The 15101-nt window shown below is 41.9% G+C and overlaps 1 protein-coding gene across 4 annotated transcripts in view; it reads left to right on the top strand.

The window, feature by feature from the left end:
• Nucleotides 1-15101, top strand: part of GRIA1 (glutamate ionotropic receptor AMPA type subunit 1) — a 306425-nt gene that overhangs the window by 178329 nt on the left and 112995 nt on the right. For all 4 annotated transcript variants that reach the window (XM_077895794.1, XM_077895793.1, XM_077895792.1 and 1 more), the window contains 2 exons: nt 6038-6199; nt 8665-8832. In XM_077895794.1, coding sequence (XP_077751920.1) covers nt 6038-6199; nt 8665-8832 — 330 coding nt within the window. The remainder of the gene's footprint in view (nt 1-6037; nt 6200-8664; nt 8833-15101) is intronic.

Below are 15101 nucleotides of genomic sequence, written 5' to 3'. Positions count from 1 at the left end.
CTGTAGGGCAACCCCGGGTGGCTCAACGGCTTAGCACTGCCCATCAGCCCAGGGCATGATCCTGGAGTCCCAGGATCGAGTCCCACGTCGGGCTCCCTGCATGGAGCCTGCTTCTCCCTCTGCCTGTCTCTGCCCCTCTCTCTCTCTCTCTCTCTCTCTCTGCTTCTCATTAATAAATAAATAAAATCTTTAAAAAAAAAAAAAAAGCTAGAAAGCTGTACTAGAAGGCCTCTCTTCAGCAAGGTGAATCATTTATTCAGGGCTATTAGCTATGTCATCCACACTGTCATAGTTTCTTTGTCCCTCTTTGGACAGTCTGGCAGCTCCATTCTAAAGCTAAGTTCATGTGTTCCTCTACCTGGAAGGAAATGTAACATATTGACAAAGAAGACAGATTTTATGATTGGACTATGGTCTGAATTCTTGCTTGCTGTGTGATCTCAAGAGAGTTTCCAAAAGTCTCTGAACCACAGCTCTTCAACATAAAATTGGGATGGATACTCACTCAACTCATTTATGCAAATAAGCATCTGGTGCCTACTGTGCATATTCACCTTTCAGGGTTGTTTGGGGGATAAAATAAGATTATCTATATAAAGCATTTAACAGAATGCCTGGCTCAGGATAAGAACTTGGGAAATGTTTAAAATAAATCTAAGGGTGACTGTTGACTAATTATTTCATTTTTCATTTTTAAATGACAGTAAACTTATCACTCTCAGAAGGTTGTTGAGATGAAGTTATGTAATGCATATGAAGTAGAACTTCAGCCATTATTCCTGTTTTTGTTATTCTTATGAGCAATGCTTCTGAAGCTATGTTTCAGTGGAGCAGTTAACTGTGCCAGTATTCTTTATCTCCAACCCAGGAGATAACAAAGTAAGCAAGGCTCCCTTAACACACCATAACAAAGTTTCAATAAATGAGACAACTTATCTTCCTTGTTCTGCCACAGCCACTCCTTCCTCCACTGACAGATGATTCCTAACCATCAAAGTACATCAGAATTATTTGGAGAAGCTATTTTTATTTTTTCATAGTATAAAAAGGAACTATATTCATATAGTGAAATAGAAAAAATATTACAGAAGGGTATAAAATAAAAAGCAAATGCCTGTTCTCTTCAATCTCATACTTATTAAAAATAACTATCTTAAGCCTTTTCTGTGTTTGGTGATTCTGGTGGTTTCCTCCACATTTCTACATAATATACAGAATGTGTCTCTTTCTCTTCCTTAATCAATTTTAATCCTATCTGTGACTCTCCCATTAGAAAGATGATCAATCATCTTATACTATCCTGCACACCTATTCCTCAATGTTTGTTATTTGTGCTATCATTTGGAATTATTCTAATGAGTATCTTTATAATTTTAATACATTGAACTTTGATTTTTTGTTAGCATTAGCATTTTATAAAAATACAGGTGTCTAAGGGTACCTGGGTTTAGTCAGTTAAGTATCTGCCTTCAGCTCAGGTCATGATCTCAGGGCCCTAGGATCCAGCCCCAAATAGGGCTCTCTGCTCAGCAGGGAGTCTGCTCCCTCACTCCCTCTGTGCTTGTGTGTGTGCTCTTGCTGTCTCAAATAAATAAAATCTTTTTAAAAATTTTAAAAATACAGGTGTCCAGTTTCCTCTCCAGAGTTACTGAATGAAAATCCTTAGAGATGACTATAAAGCTCTTGAAGTTATTCTGATATATCCCTCAGGTTGAGGACCTCTATTCTGAGAGCCTGCAGTACACCAGCCAGGTCATCTATGCTTGAATGAAGACAGGAGGCAGAGCATTCATCTTATGTCACACATTCATCGGACACACGTGGGACAGTATGAAGGGCCATAGAGGTGTCAAAACAGCACACAGGAGCATAGGGACATAACAGCTCCAAGAGCTCACTTGTCACAACGTGTATTTTATTTTTTTAAGATTGTATATATTTATTTGAGGGAGAGAGAGAGAGAGAGCAAGAGAGAGCATGAGCAGGGAGGAAGAGCAGAGCAAGAGGGACAAGCAGACTCCCTGCTGAGCAGAGAGCCTGACGCAATGCTCAATCCCAGGACCCTGATATCATGACCTGACCCAAAGGCAGATGCTTAACTGAATGAGCCACCCAGGTGCCTCAAAACATTATTTTAGATGAGAAACAGAGTCACCCTCTGAAGAGCAGCAGCTGGTACAGCTCTGCAGGGACAGTTGGAAGGAGCCTGGGTTTAGAAGACCTGGTTTGTTATACCAAATAACTTGAAGCATCTTGTGCATTGATTTCATTTGTATTCAATAGTACAGTGTACAGAGCAATGGACCCAGTGTTTGGGGGCATGTTATAAAATGGACAAAATGGCTCAAATAGAATGGTGACTATTAAACTTCATAGTTTAAACCCTTAATAAAATATAATTACCAATGTTACATCCTTACACCTATAACTAATATCACAGATTAAGCAGAGTAAGAAAAATATTCTAAATATCAAACATTACCCAAAGTTATTGGGTTTTTTTAAATAAAATGGCAAAGAAAATTAGAAAATTATTTTGTTAAACCTTGAACCTTGTTCTATAAGCATTCTCAGGAAATAGAATGAGTTGGACTTTCCAGTTAAGTAGTAGGCAAACAGTTAATGCATTTATTTCTCCTTCTTAGTCAAGAGCATTTGTCTATACTGGCAGAGTCCATTTTCTTGCATTATGGAAAAATCAAACATAGTCACTATAAAAGACTCATTTCCTAGTGATTAAGTACATAATAGAGATTCAAGATGACCATTCCAGCATGAGATCTTACATGGGAGGGAAAATGCCAGCTATTAGATGAATGTACGTTGACCTCAAGTCATTCCCTAATGTTTTTTTTTTTTTTTTACCTGACATCACAGATAGGAGTTTATCATCCTCTGCCCAGTCCTTCCCAGGGGAGCACAAGGAGTTCCATTAGAGGGTCCCATAAGTTTGATTAGACATAACCAAGGTTTGGCTCCATTAACCTTGTAGTCAGACATTCTGATGATGGGAGCGAGTGACATTTATGTTCAAATAAACTCTGCCGTTTACTGTGGCCCCCATTATGTTCACGATGGGGGCATTTAGTGCAAAATGCCCAGGAGCTGGCTAATAGATTTCGAGTGACAGAAGATGACTGAAGGAGATAATTTCCATTTGATTCTCTCAATAGTTAGTTTATGAACAAGATGTTCTTTTTAAAGTTCTCTAAAAATGATGAGAAATTTCTCAACTGTGCATTAGCTTTTAACCAGTGATGGAATATCTCCTACGTGGTACAATGTCTTCAAGTATATATCCTTATTTCTATCTGTACTAACAACTTGCTAGACTGTTGTGCAAATCAGTAAACCTCTGTGAAAGTCTATAAACTGTGGCTATGGGAAAAGTTAACCTGAGCTTCTCTTTCCAACCAATTAAATTCATCCACTGACATTTGCTGTCTCCTTATCATATTTCCCTTGCCTAATTAGCATTCTTGCTTGAGGAAGTCTCTGACTTTTATTCACTCATGCAGCAAATATATATTGAGCATCTGCTGTATACCAGACATTGCTCTAGATGCCAGGCTTCAGGGCATATCAATGAACAAAAGAGAAAAGCTCCCTGTCCTCATGGAGCCAATACTCCAATGGGAAAAGGAAGACAAGGGATCAAATGAGTAAAAGAGATCTTTTTTCAAATAGGGAAAAACACCCTGGAGAAACTAAAACAGGACACTGAGAAGGAACTGGCTGGACTGGGTGGTGGGATGACTTATTGGTGTCTTCTAGAAGTAGGACTTAAGACAAGGATTCAAATAAATAATAGTGAAAGGGAATAGAAGGGAAGGGAGAAGAAATGGGTAGGAAATATCAGAAAGGGAGACAGAACATGAAGACTCCTAACCCTGGGAAACGAACTAGGGGTGGTGGAAGGGGAGGAGGGCGGGGGGTGGGGGTGAATGGGTGATGGGCACTGAGGGGGGCACTTGACAGGATGAGCACTGGGTGTTATTCTGTATGTTGGCAAATTGAACACCAATAAAAAATAAATTTATTATTAAAAAAAAAGACAAGGATTCAAGAACAAGTGGTTTCTTTGGGTACCAATTAGGGAATCTGGGAAGTTAGGAAGGGACAGGCCAGCATCCCATAAAGGTGCACAATCAAGACACATACTCCTGCAGGAGCCTAATCCCTTAAAGGAAGCTCTAGACATTAATGTAGAATGGGCCTGAGGGTTGTCCTCTCCTCCACCCATCCCCCACTGCTGGGGAAAAGATCCGGGAGTATTAATCTACTAGCTTTCCATTTGTCATTGGTTGGATGCTGCTCTTGGGTGTATTAATTCCCACAGAGTTGAAGTAATAGGTACTTGTAGTTAGTATAAAAAGTGAAATAGCAGGGGCACCTGCATGGCTTAGTGGGCTACACATCAGCTTCAGCTCAAATCATGATTTCAGGGTCCTAGGATCAAGTCCTACATCAGGCTCCCTGCTCAGCATGGAGTCTTGCTTCCCCTTCTCCTTCTCCCTCTGCCCCACCTCCCTACTTGTCATCTCTGTCTCTGTCTCTCTCTCTCTCTCTCCCTCTTTCTCTCAAAAATAAAGTCTTTTAAAAATGAAATATCAATGTATAAAGGGAAGTGTACATGAGCAGAGTACTTATTGACAGCATCTACCACAGGGTGGGAATTGGATCTTTAGATAAGAGGCCAGGAAAGAGCTCTCTGAAGAGACTGCATTTTGGCTGAGATCCTAAAGACAGAAAGGATCCAGCCAGAGAAAGAACATTTTGAGGCAGAGAGAAGAGCTAGGACATAGGCTCTGAGTAGAACTGAGCTTGGCTTACTTATAAAATATAAATAATAATCAAAATTTTAGAGGCACTTGTGGGGATTTGGGGGAGGATCTTTGAGTCAGAGTTGTTTAGGACTAGATCTTTTAAACAAGGAACTAGATAAGTCAATGAGAAATTAAGAGACTTGGATAGTATATAGGATTTCATTGTATATACTATGCTACACAATGTTTATTGACTAGAATGTAAGCTTCACAAGAGAAGGAACTTTTATACACTATTAGAATAGTGCACTAGAGTTTCTCAAAAATGTTTGTTAAATGATGAGTAAAGACCTTCAGAATACTTTAGTTCTGGTCTATGCTCTGCCACTGACTCACTGGATGACGTTGTCATCAATTCTCCCACTTTGTCTCAGTTTCTTTATATGGAAAATAGACATATAATTTCTACCTTATGAAGTCATAAAGTGAAACATAGATATGAAAGTACTGTGCACTATGGAATATATTATACAAATATCAGGTTTCCTTTAGAAGTTAAAGGCCTCCTGAATTTGAATGAACTTCACCAAATAGGGAGGAAAGATTTACTCCTGGTAAAGAATCCTTTATGGAGGTTAGAATTAATCAGGCCGCACTGGGTAGAGAAAAGCTAGTCTGTGGTACAGGAAAGAGCATGGAGTGAGCGATGGTCAGAATCCAGATCAGAATCCCACCTCTTCCACAGACTCGCTGGTGATCTTTGGGAGCCCACAGGAGCTTGTTCCTGATGGACTTCAGATTCTTCTCTCAAAATGGTGGGGAATGTGGGTGGTAGAGTAGGCCCTTCCCTCCTTATGTGTCTATTCTGTTCCATATTTGTGGTATCATTTGTGGTATCCCAGCCATTCAGTCTACACCACAGACCTGACATGCATCATCACATTACTTTTTCTCCCCAACTTCCTAACCTTTGTTATTTAGACAAGAAACCATCAGGCAACTTAGTCGAAGGTAGTTTAACTAATGACTGTGCAGAGCCAGCACTTCAACCCAGGTAAGGCTGGCTTCTGAGCAAGTGCTCTTAACCACTGTGCTGCTAACAGTGTACAAATTAAGTGATAACCTTCAGGAGGAAGGGAAGTACAAATGTCTCTCCATTCATCCAGTTTCACCTTATGGAACACAGTGGAAAATCCTGTGATCCTCTAACATGATTAAATTGATTTATACAGGCAGCATGTTCTGACTTCTTTCCCCTCCTCCCTGCACAGGGTTTCATGGATATTGACTTAAACAAATTCAAGGAGAGTGGAGCAAATGTGACAGGTTTCCAGTTGGTGAACTACACAGACACCATCCCAGCCAAGATCATGCAGCAGTGGAAGAACAGTGATGCTCGAGACCACACCCGAGTGGACTGGAAGAGACCTAAGGTGAGGGGATGGGCAGCAGACAGCAAAGTACCAACCTGGTCCCTTTCCCTGTCCCAGATTTCTGGGCAGTGTTAGACTTTAGGAAAGGATAGACTTTCTAAAAGGAACAAGCTAAGAAGAATATATACATAAGAATTAAGGGTATGTTGTAAAGGTTGGACAATCCAGAATGACAATGGTTTAAACAAAGATGTTGTTTTTCTCTTGTATAAACAAAATTCAGAAGTCAGCAATCTGGGGCTTGTATAATGGCTCCACAGTTGTCAAACACTCAAGCTTTTTGTACCTTCTTGTTCTGCTATCCTCCACATATGGCTGCTACCTTATAGGCCAAAATGGCTGCTGAAGCTCCAGCAATTAACTCACTATTCTACCCAGTAGGAAAGTAAAAAGGAAAATAAAAAACACAATTGCTTCTTTTTTAAGAACTCCTTTCAGTTCTTTATAGTTCTCCTATAAAGATCTCCCATACAGATCTCCTACTCACTTGCTATTGACCACATCTTAGAAACCTAGCCCTAGCTAGCTCTAAGGGGAAGCTGGAAAATGGTGTCTCTATTCTGGGCAGGGCCTTCATGTTGCACAGCTCCAGGTGGGATACTGTTTGCATTCATTTTTTGTGGATGGAGCCTTCTTGAGTTGTTCAGGAAACTAGTCCTTTATCTGGTCTGCAACGTACCCAGCTAAAAATCAGAGAAATCTAAGCAATTCCAGCTCATCTCTGCTTCAGAGTGTGAACTCCCAGTTATGCAGACCATCTCTCTCTCATTCTCCAGCCATGAAGCTCTAAATCCTACAGACAAAATCTATTTTGTTTGCTATTTGGTAGTGGTTTAGAACAAGGATAGCAGGTCATTTCTTTCCCATGTTAGACCCAATAGCTTGACAGAGGCTGCATGGAACACGGTGTTGAGGATTCTGAGGCCAAATTTATTTAGCTGGAGCAAACAGGGAATCGTTGGCAACGTTCTCTTGCCACTTGGTCAGTTTCTTTTTGTGAATGGCATGCCATTTAACTGAGATGCTTCTCATCCCACTCTTGCTTAAACTGATTTAGCAATTCAAAAACTGAAGATTTATTTACCATATAATTTCACTCATTTGTTAAGAGCAAAGGGGAAAAAGAGAGAGAGAGGGAAATCAAGAAACAGATTCTTAAGTATAAAGAACAAACTGGGGCAGCCCGGGTGGCTCAGCGGTTTAGTGCCGACTTCCACCCAGGGCGTGATCCTGGAGACCCAGGATCAAGTCCCACGTCAGGCTCCCTGCATGGAGCCTGCTTCTCCCTCTGCCTGTGTCTCTGCCTCTCTCTCTCTCTCTATGTCTCTCATGAATAAATATATAAATAAAATCTTTTAAAAAATAAAATAAAGAACAAACTGATAGCAACTGGGGTGCTGGGGGTGGTGGTGGATGAAACAGGTGATGGGGATTAAGGAGAGCACTTGTGATGAGCACAGGGTGGTGAAAGTGCCAAATCACTATATTGTACACCTGAAACTAATATTACACTGTATGTTAACTGGAATTAAAATAACTTAAAATGAAGATTTCAATATAAGCCTAAACAAAATCACACATGTGCTTTAAAACAACGAACAAACCACATACCAGTTAATATGTGAATACCCCATCCAACTTCTAAAAGTTTGGAGATTATAAAAATAATCTAATGTAATATCTCTCTATATATTTTTTAAGTGAAAGAATTGTAGTCAAAAACAGGGAAAAACCTCATACATTCATTCTACAACTCTCTATTGTAAACTTAAAATGTGCCAGACAACAAGCTAGGATTGGGGACACATTAATGAAGATAGACATGATTTCCAAAGCCAGAAAATGTTGACCTGGATTGTTATCCTCCTTTGTTTCATCAATATTTTATCCCCCTCTTAGGCAAGAGGGAAAAAAAAACAGAGAGTTATCATGAATAAGCATAAGGGGAAAGTGTGCAGAATGTAAATTTGCCACTTGTGACGCACATGTGAAAATAATTAAGAGTTTACCCTTCTTGGATTTTTTTTTCCTTTTACTCTCACAAGGGATAATGGAGTAAATAGTTCTTCTTGGCTCCCAACTGGTGACTGAAACACAGAGAAAACCAATTAGTTTTCCATAAACTGTATCACAGCTGTAGATGTGCTGTATTTAATCCATGCATTCTTTTTCCAGTTGAACCCACGTTTTAAGATTGCACGCAAAAATCTAGAATTCTGGCTTCCCTTTGAAAGTCACAACTGGCAACATGGAACTCACAATTCAGGAGGGCAACATGGGCTAATGAGGAGCAGCAGCCCCCATCTAAGGCACAATCACTTTCTGGTTCACCTGTGCCTCTGTGTCCCCATGCCTGTCCCACTGCTGGCATTCTCATCCCCAGGAAGCACATTCCCAGACAGAGTTCCCACCTGCCTCCCTGTCAGCTCTCTCTGACACCTAACTGTCTCCATTCCTCCCACCAGTACACCTCTGCGCTCACCTACGATGGGGTGAAGGTGATGGCTGAGGCTTTTCAGAGCCTGCGGAGGCAGAGAATTGATATATCCCGCCGAGGGAATGCTGGGGACTGCCTGGCTAACCCAGCTGTGCCGTGGGGCCAGGGGATCGACATCCAGAGAGCTCTGCAGCAGGTGAGGCCAGCAGTGGCTGCCCCTTCTCATGGGAGCCTTGTAGGGGATTTCAGCATTGCTTTCAGGTGGGATGTAGCTGTTTAAAAGAAAAGGTAGATAGAACATGCCTAAAGTTTGGACAAGCTCTCCATTGTGTTTGTGGCTCTTGGCATACATGGAGGCTCATGTAGAAATTTTTTTAAAAATAGAATGGATTTCCTGGGGCACCTGGGTGGCTCATTTGGTTAAGCATCCAACTCTTGATTTTGGCTCAGGTCATGATCTCAGGGTCCTGGGATTAAGCTCAGCATCTGCTCCACTCAAGGGGAGCCTGCTTCAATATTCTCTCTCTCTCTCTCTCTTTCTCTTTCTCTGTCTGTCTAAAATAAATAAATAAATCTTTTTAAAAAAAATAGTAGAAATTTCTGATAGTGTAAAATCTGTATTTTCTGCTTAAGGGTTATACTGAAAAGGGAAGCTGGTGATTGTAGTTGGAGAGGGGACTTGAAATTCAGAGAGTTGAAACTGAGCCTTTGTAACAGTCTCCTGGAGATTCTCCACTTTTACCCTGATTTTCTGTATGTTTTCATTACCTTTGCTCTCTGGGCACATTTCATGAGGGGACCCTGAAAATGTTTCTCAGTACTTATTATCCTATTTTCTGGCTTCTCAGCATCGCAATCATCAATTTTATTTGCACTGAATAGTTTAAAAACAGGGATAGAAAATGGTCATGCCTATTACGATCAATTGGCTATGCAAAGGATTCTTAGGCTGAATCTAGATTCAACAGAGAAGAGTATAAATATTCAATTAGCGATATGTCTGCTTGCAAGAAGGATGAGACAGTGGTACATGTGGGCGTGTATTTAACATTCCTGGTTTGGAAGCTTCTGGGAGCTCGCCCTCAGTTTTATCACTTCCAGAGCTCCTGAAGTCTCTTGAAGTCTCTAGAAACACCTGGAGTCCAGCCTGTGATTCTTGTACTACAGATGGATTGATAGAACCATATGATGCCTTTGATGCCTTCTGATAAAAAAGGCTGTATTTCCAGAGGGGACTGGGCAAAGAGGGTAGTGTCAACTCAAAGGAATGTCATAGTATCATGCACAGTGGCAAGCCAGCAACAGAAAAATATTTAGATGAAGATTCCACTCATGACCTACCCTCTACCCCACCCAATGGACTTGCCTGGATAAGACTGGTTTTATTTTTAAGACTACATTCAACAGAGAGTGAATTTGGGCTCCCAGGGGAGGAGATGAGCATTTCTGAATGAGAGAGAAATATAGAGCAAAATGTACAACCATCCCCATTTGTTTTCCAACCACACGTGTGCAGCTCTAGCAATTTTCACAACCTGGAGAAAGAGACGAGAAAGGAACATCACCAGCTGTTCCTCTGCTTGGATGTAGTGCCTTTACATGGAAGAGAATATGTAGTTCTGTCCTTTGGCAGCAGTTTTGTGACTACAACACACCAGCAGCCCTTTCTGTCCTCCCCCATCTCCATGCAGGGTGGCCCCCTTCATTGGGCAGCATAGCAGACATTGGGCAACTTCTGAAGGATGGACAAAGATGCAGCATCCACCTTCTGGCTTATTTAAAATGCTCTTCCAGACTCCACAGTCAAGACAGATTCTGTTTGCAATGTGAGACTGGTTTCAGAAGGTCCCAGGGACTTGCCCTCAGCTTCACCACCCTTCCAACTCCTTTGCCTCTCCCATCTTAATGACATCCCTGTCAAAAGGATATTCTGACACCACCATGACAGTGACAAAGCCTGGGAGGCTATGTGGGTGACAAGAAGGGTTCTGAATCAGGAAGCAGGAAAGCTGGGGTCCAAGTCCAGCCGGGCCCTTGGCTCTCTCAGTGACCTTGAAATGAATGAATGAAATAGTGATTCAGATTTCTTACACACACTATCCATAACAATGAGGAAGATGGAGAGACCACTCCCAGGTTTCAATGGCTCCAAACATTCTAAGCATCTTTTTCTCTTTTATTGTCTAACCTACATCTTTCTGGTTGTCAAGTATACTTATTCTTCTGCTCTGTCTTCAGTGGGGTTTGGAAGGTGGCAAGTGCCTTAATTAAAAGAATATGACCTCTTTTATATTGTCTTTGAGTCAAGACATGTGTCTACCTCCCTGGTAGTCAGTCAGCTGCTCACTGAAAGCCTATTGTGTATTCTGGCCTGGAGCCAAGCACTGGAGATAAGATAAGGCAAGACCTACCTGCAGGAAACTCTCTTTAGCTTCTATTGGGGTTTGCATGTACCGTGGAGAACTAGCCATAAACATGAAACCCCAACATTCTGATCATAAATCAGCTATTCAAATAGATTCCTTTTTCAATCTTTGTTAAGAATCTACAATCACAAGAATTTATTGATGAATGAGATCTTAGAGATTACTGACTCCATATCCCCTTGCTTTATAGATGAGGCAGCTAATGCAGAGTGGGCAGTAACTCATCCAGGATCACACAACAGCTTAGCAGTAGAGGCTGGAGGAACTCCCATCCTGTCCCAGATTCCTCTACTGCCTCAGGCCTGTCCTGTGGCCCCCTGTGCCTTTGCTTATACATATTGAGCTCCAGGGCCTTCCACATAGTCATGGCCACTGTCCAGACATTTCACCTTCTAGACCCAATTCTTAAAATAGTCGTGCCACTAGGGAGCCACTGTGTGCCCACCACCGGCTAGGCAAATCCTACTGACGCTCAGTCCGTGGAACCTGTGGTTGAGGGCTCAAGTCTCTGCTGCCCTAACCACTGGCCTTCAGGTCACACACTGGGAAGAGACCTGTAGTGTTCAGCTTGTGTTAACACTAGGATGTATGTGAGTTAGGCCTGAAGGAATAAGCCCATTATTCTAAAAATAACAGTACTTGCCAGCTCCAGTATGTTAAGGGCTTCCTATGTATATGAGGTTCTGAACATATTTTACATGTTTGATCTCATTAAATCCTCAATATAATACTCTGAGGTAGCTAGTTTTATTAATTGTGCTTTATAATTGGAGACACTGAGCCTCAGAGGTATTTTTTTAATTTTCCAAAATTATATAGCTGGTTAGTGGTGAAACAGTAAAATTGGAACTCCAACACAACTCTACTTGCTACTTCACTCTGTATATGTAACTGCTCTGAAGTCTCAGAGGTCCAGCCCAGCAGGGGAGACACAGGGCTATGGCCCAGCCAGCAGTAGCACATGACCTTGGATAGTGTCTGTGCACTCCCTTATCCCCCTCATCCTCCAGTAATTTCCCCAGGAACAGAGGGAAGATCATCAGTCGCCTGCCTACTGCTTGCCTGACATCCAGGGAGCCGTTCAGAATAGTAATGAGCCCATGTCCTGGAAGCTCCCAGTACTCCAGGAAGGAGTAGACACGAGGGTGCCCATAAGTCTGCTTCTGGCTGGCAGAAAAGATGTAGCTCCCCAAGTCAGGCTCTTAGCATTTGGACATCATAGGCTCATCAAAGATATGATTTCTAAAAGCTCTGGACTGCTTTTCCTAGAAAAATGCACACATGTAGATACATATATTTTTGAATGACCAGGAGTCAAGAGACCATATATACTCCTGGAAGCCCATCCTAGGACTTCAGGTGAAGAATACCTTCCCCAAATAATAATCAAACCTCTTAGTTTTCATGTTTGCAATCTGTCAGCCAGTAATCAAACATATCAAAAGGAAGGTATCCCCAGCATTTTGCTAAGTGAGATCTGAAGTGGTGTGAGCAATAGGGGTGTAAGACATAGTTCCTGCCTTTTAGGATGCAAGACATACTTTTGAATCAAAGACAAACTCAAGAAACACTAACTAAAAAGGTATGGATTAAGGTATAAATAAAATAGCCAAGCTCTTAATCCTATGGATGTTCACAGCAGAATGCCATGACTGGGGAATGTGGACATCAACAAGGCTTCCTATAAGAATGGGACTGAGGCTTTAAATAAAGTGATCAGGGCCACCTGCGTGGCTCAATGGTTTGGTGTGTCTGCCTTCAGCCCAGGGTGTGATCCTGTAGTCCTGGAATCAAGTCCCGCATGGGCTCCCTGCATCCTGCTTCTCCCTCTGCCTGGGTCTCTGCCTCTGTGTGTGTGTGTGTGTGTGTCTCTCATGAATAAATAAATAAAATATAAATAAATAAATAAATAAATAAATAAATAAATAAATAAATAAATAAATAAAGTGACCATACAATTCAGCGTCCAAACTGGGACACTTACGAATTAAAGAGAAAGCTATTATCAATTTATCCAGAATAAGAGATGTGGATTGGAACTGTCTCAAGCCAATTGAGATGGATAGTCATGAAAGCTTTAAAGGAAGGATAAATTCAAACAAAGAGTGAATAGGGTTTTGGAGGGTGTGGATAGAGATGTAAATGATATCCAGCAGGAGACTAGAGTCAGGGTACAAGCGAGGGCTTGTGGGCATCATGTTTAGCTGTTAGGGAGTTAGGAGGAGAAAAGTTGCGTTCTCATCATGGCTCCACCAAGCCCTAGCTCAAATATCTTGGACTAACTCCTTAAGTTTTCTGGTATTGATTTCTTCAGCTCCTAAATGTACATCATCCTCTTAATACTGCCTGCCTCATTGGCTTGTCACAAGGTTCAAAAGTTAAAAGAAAAAGAAAGAAAGGAAGGAAGGAAGGAAGGAAGGAAGGAAGGAAGGAAGGAAGGAAGGGAGAGAGGACAGAAAGAAAAGAAAAAGGAAAGAAAGAGAGAAAGAAAAAGAAGAATGAATGAAAGAATGAACAAAAGAAAGAAAGAAGGGATCCCTGGGTGGCGCAGTGGTTTGGAGCCTGCCTTTGGCCCAGGGCGCGATCCTGGAGACCTGGGATCGAATCCCACGTCGGGCTCCCGGTGCATGGTGCCTGCTTCTCCCTCTGCCTGTGTCTCTGCCTCTCTCTCTCTCTCTGTGTGACTATCATAAATAAATAAAAATTAAAAAAAAAGAAAGAAAGAAAGAAAGAAAGAAAGAAAGAAAGAAAGAAAGAAAGAAAGAAAAAAGAAAGAGAAAGAATAAGTTTCTTTGAATATTGAGGCAACTAAATGAGATGGTTAAAGCCAAGTTATTCTTCACATTGTGTACATGGGAAAGTAGGAACTCAAAAGAGTCCTGAGACCTGCCCTAGCCACAATAAACAGAATGCGGTCCACTGGGGACCTAGTCCACAGGCCCTGACCTCCCATAACCAGCAGGCCCTCAGGAGGAAGACCATGAGGATGGATCCACCTGAAGGCAGCCACAAAGAGGTTACAGAAGCCCTGGGTCTGGAGCATCTCTTCTGCCTCCCCCAGGAATAGGAGGTGGAGAAGGCTGCAGTGTTGATGCCTCAAATAGTGGAAACACCACCCGGCACTCTCCTGTACAAAGCAGGAAAGAAAAGTTGTGCTTTAGCATCTCATTGGTGGCCGACTCTGAGCTGGCACACAATACCATTTGCAGGAAACCACAGCTAATCCTCTATTTTTCACAGAGGGAGCTGGCAGGAGCCAGGATGGCAACAGGAGTTCCAGGAAACAAGAACTAAGAGTAAACTCAGTCTGACCCCAGTCTTCCTCAGATGGGTGATGGTAAGGATGAGGGCCAAGAAATTCAGCCCTGATGGATAGGACAGCAGTTTCCTGATTTGTCCAGAGTGGATGTTTCTGAGAAGCTGCTGCTTCTGACTATGAGTCCACACTGTCCACATAAATGGTTTGGGGCTGAGCCATTCTCTTGACCTCTCCTTGCTCTGCCATCATAGAAGGGTGATTCTGGGACATCTCCTTTCCGATTTATTTAAGTATGTGTAAGTCTTGGCTTCTCCAACTAGAGAGTAAGAGCTGACAGCTGCCCCAGACCTCTCATGACTCACTGTGAATTCTGAACCCAAGTGCCATAAGCTCTAAGTCTCAATAATCCTATCTGTAAAATGGGCAAAATAACTGCTATTCTTGCTCCTTAATGGGTTTCTGTGAACGTCAAATAAACATCTTCCTATGGGGTAAAAAAATAAACATCTTCCTATGAAAACCTGTGACATTGCAAGTCCCTCCAGGTAGGAGACCTAAAATTTTGCTGATGATTTTTTTGGAAATCAAAAAAGTCTTGAAAAAATGATGGTGACGAGATCTTCATTTGTGCTGAGGGAGTCCCCTACTCTGAAATAACAATTTAGCAGACTCAAGGCTTCAATGCTAAAGTCATCTTACTCTTCCATACCTTACCTACCCTGCTACCCCAGAGTCGTCGTAGTAGCCATCCTCATCATCCTCACCATTCAAATAATGTAC

The sequence above is a fragment of the Canis aureus genome, chromosome 4 (genome assembly GCF_053574225.1).
Source record: "Canis aureus isolate CA01 chromosome 4, VMU_Caureus_v.1.0, whole genome shotgun sequence".
In the NCBI taxonomy this organism is placed as follows: domain Eukaryota; kingdom Metazoa; phylum Chordata; class Mammalia; order Carnivora; family Canidae; genus Canis; species Canis aureus.
The sequence above is the reverse complement of the archived record's forward strand: the minus strand, read 5'-3'. Positions and strand labels throughout refer to the sequence as shown.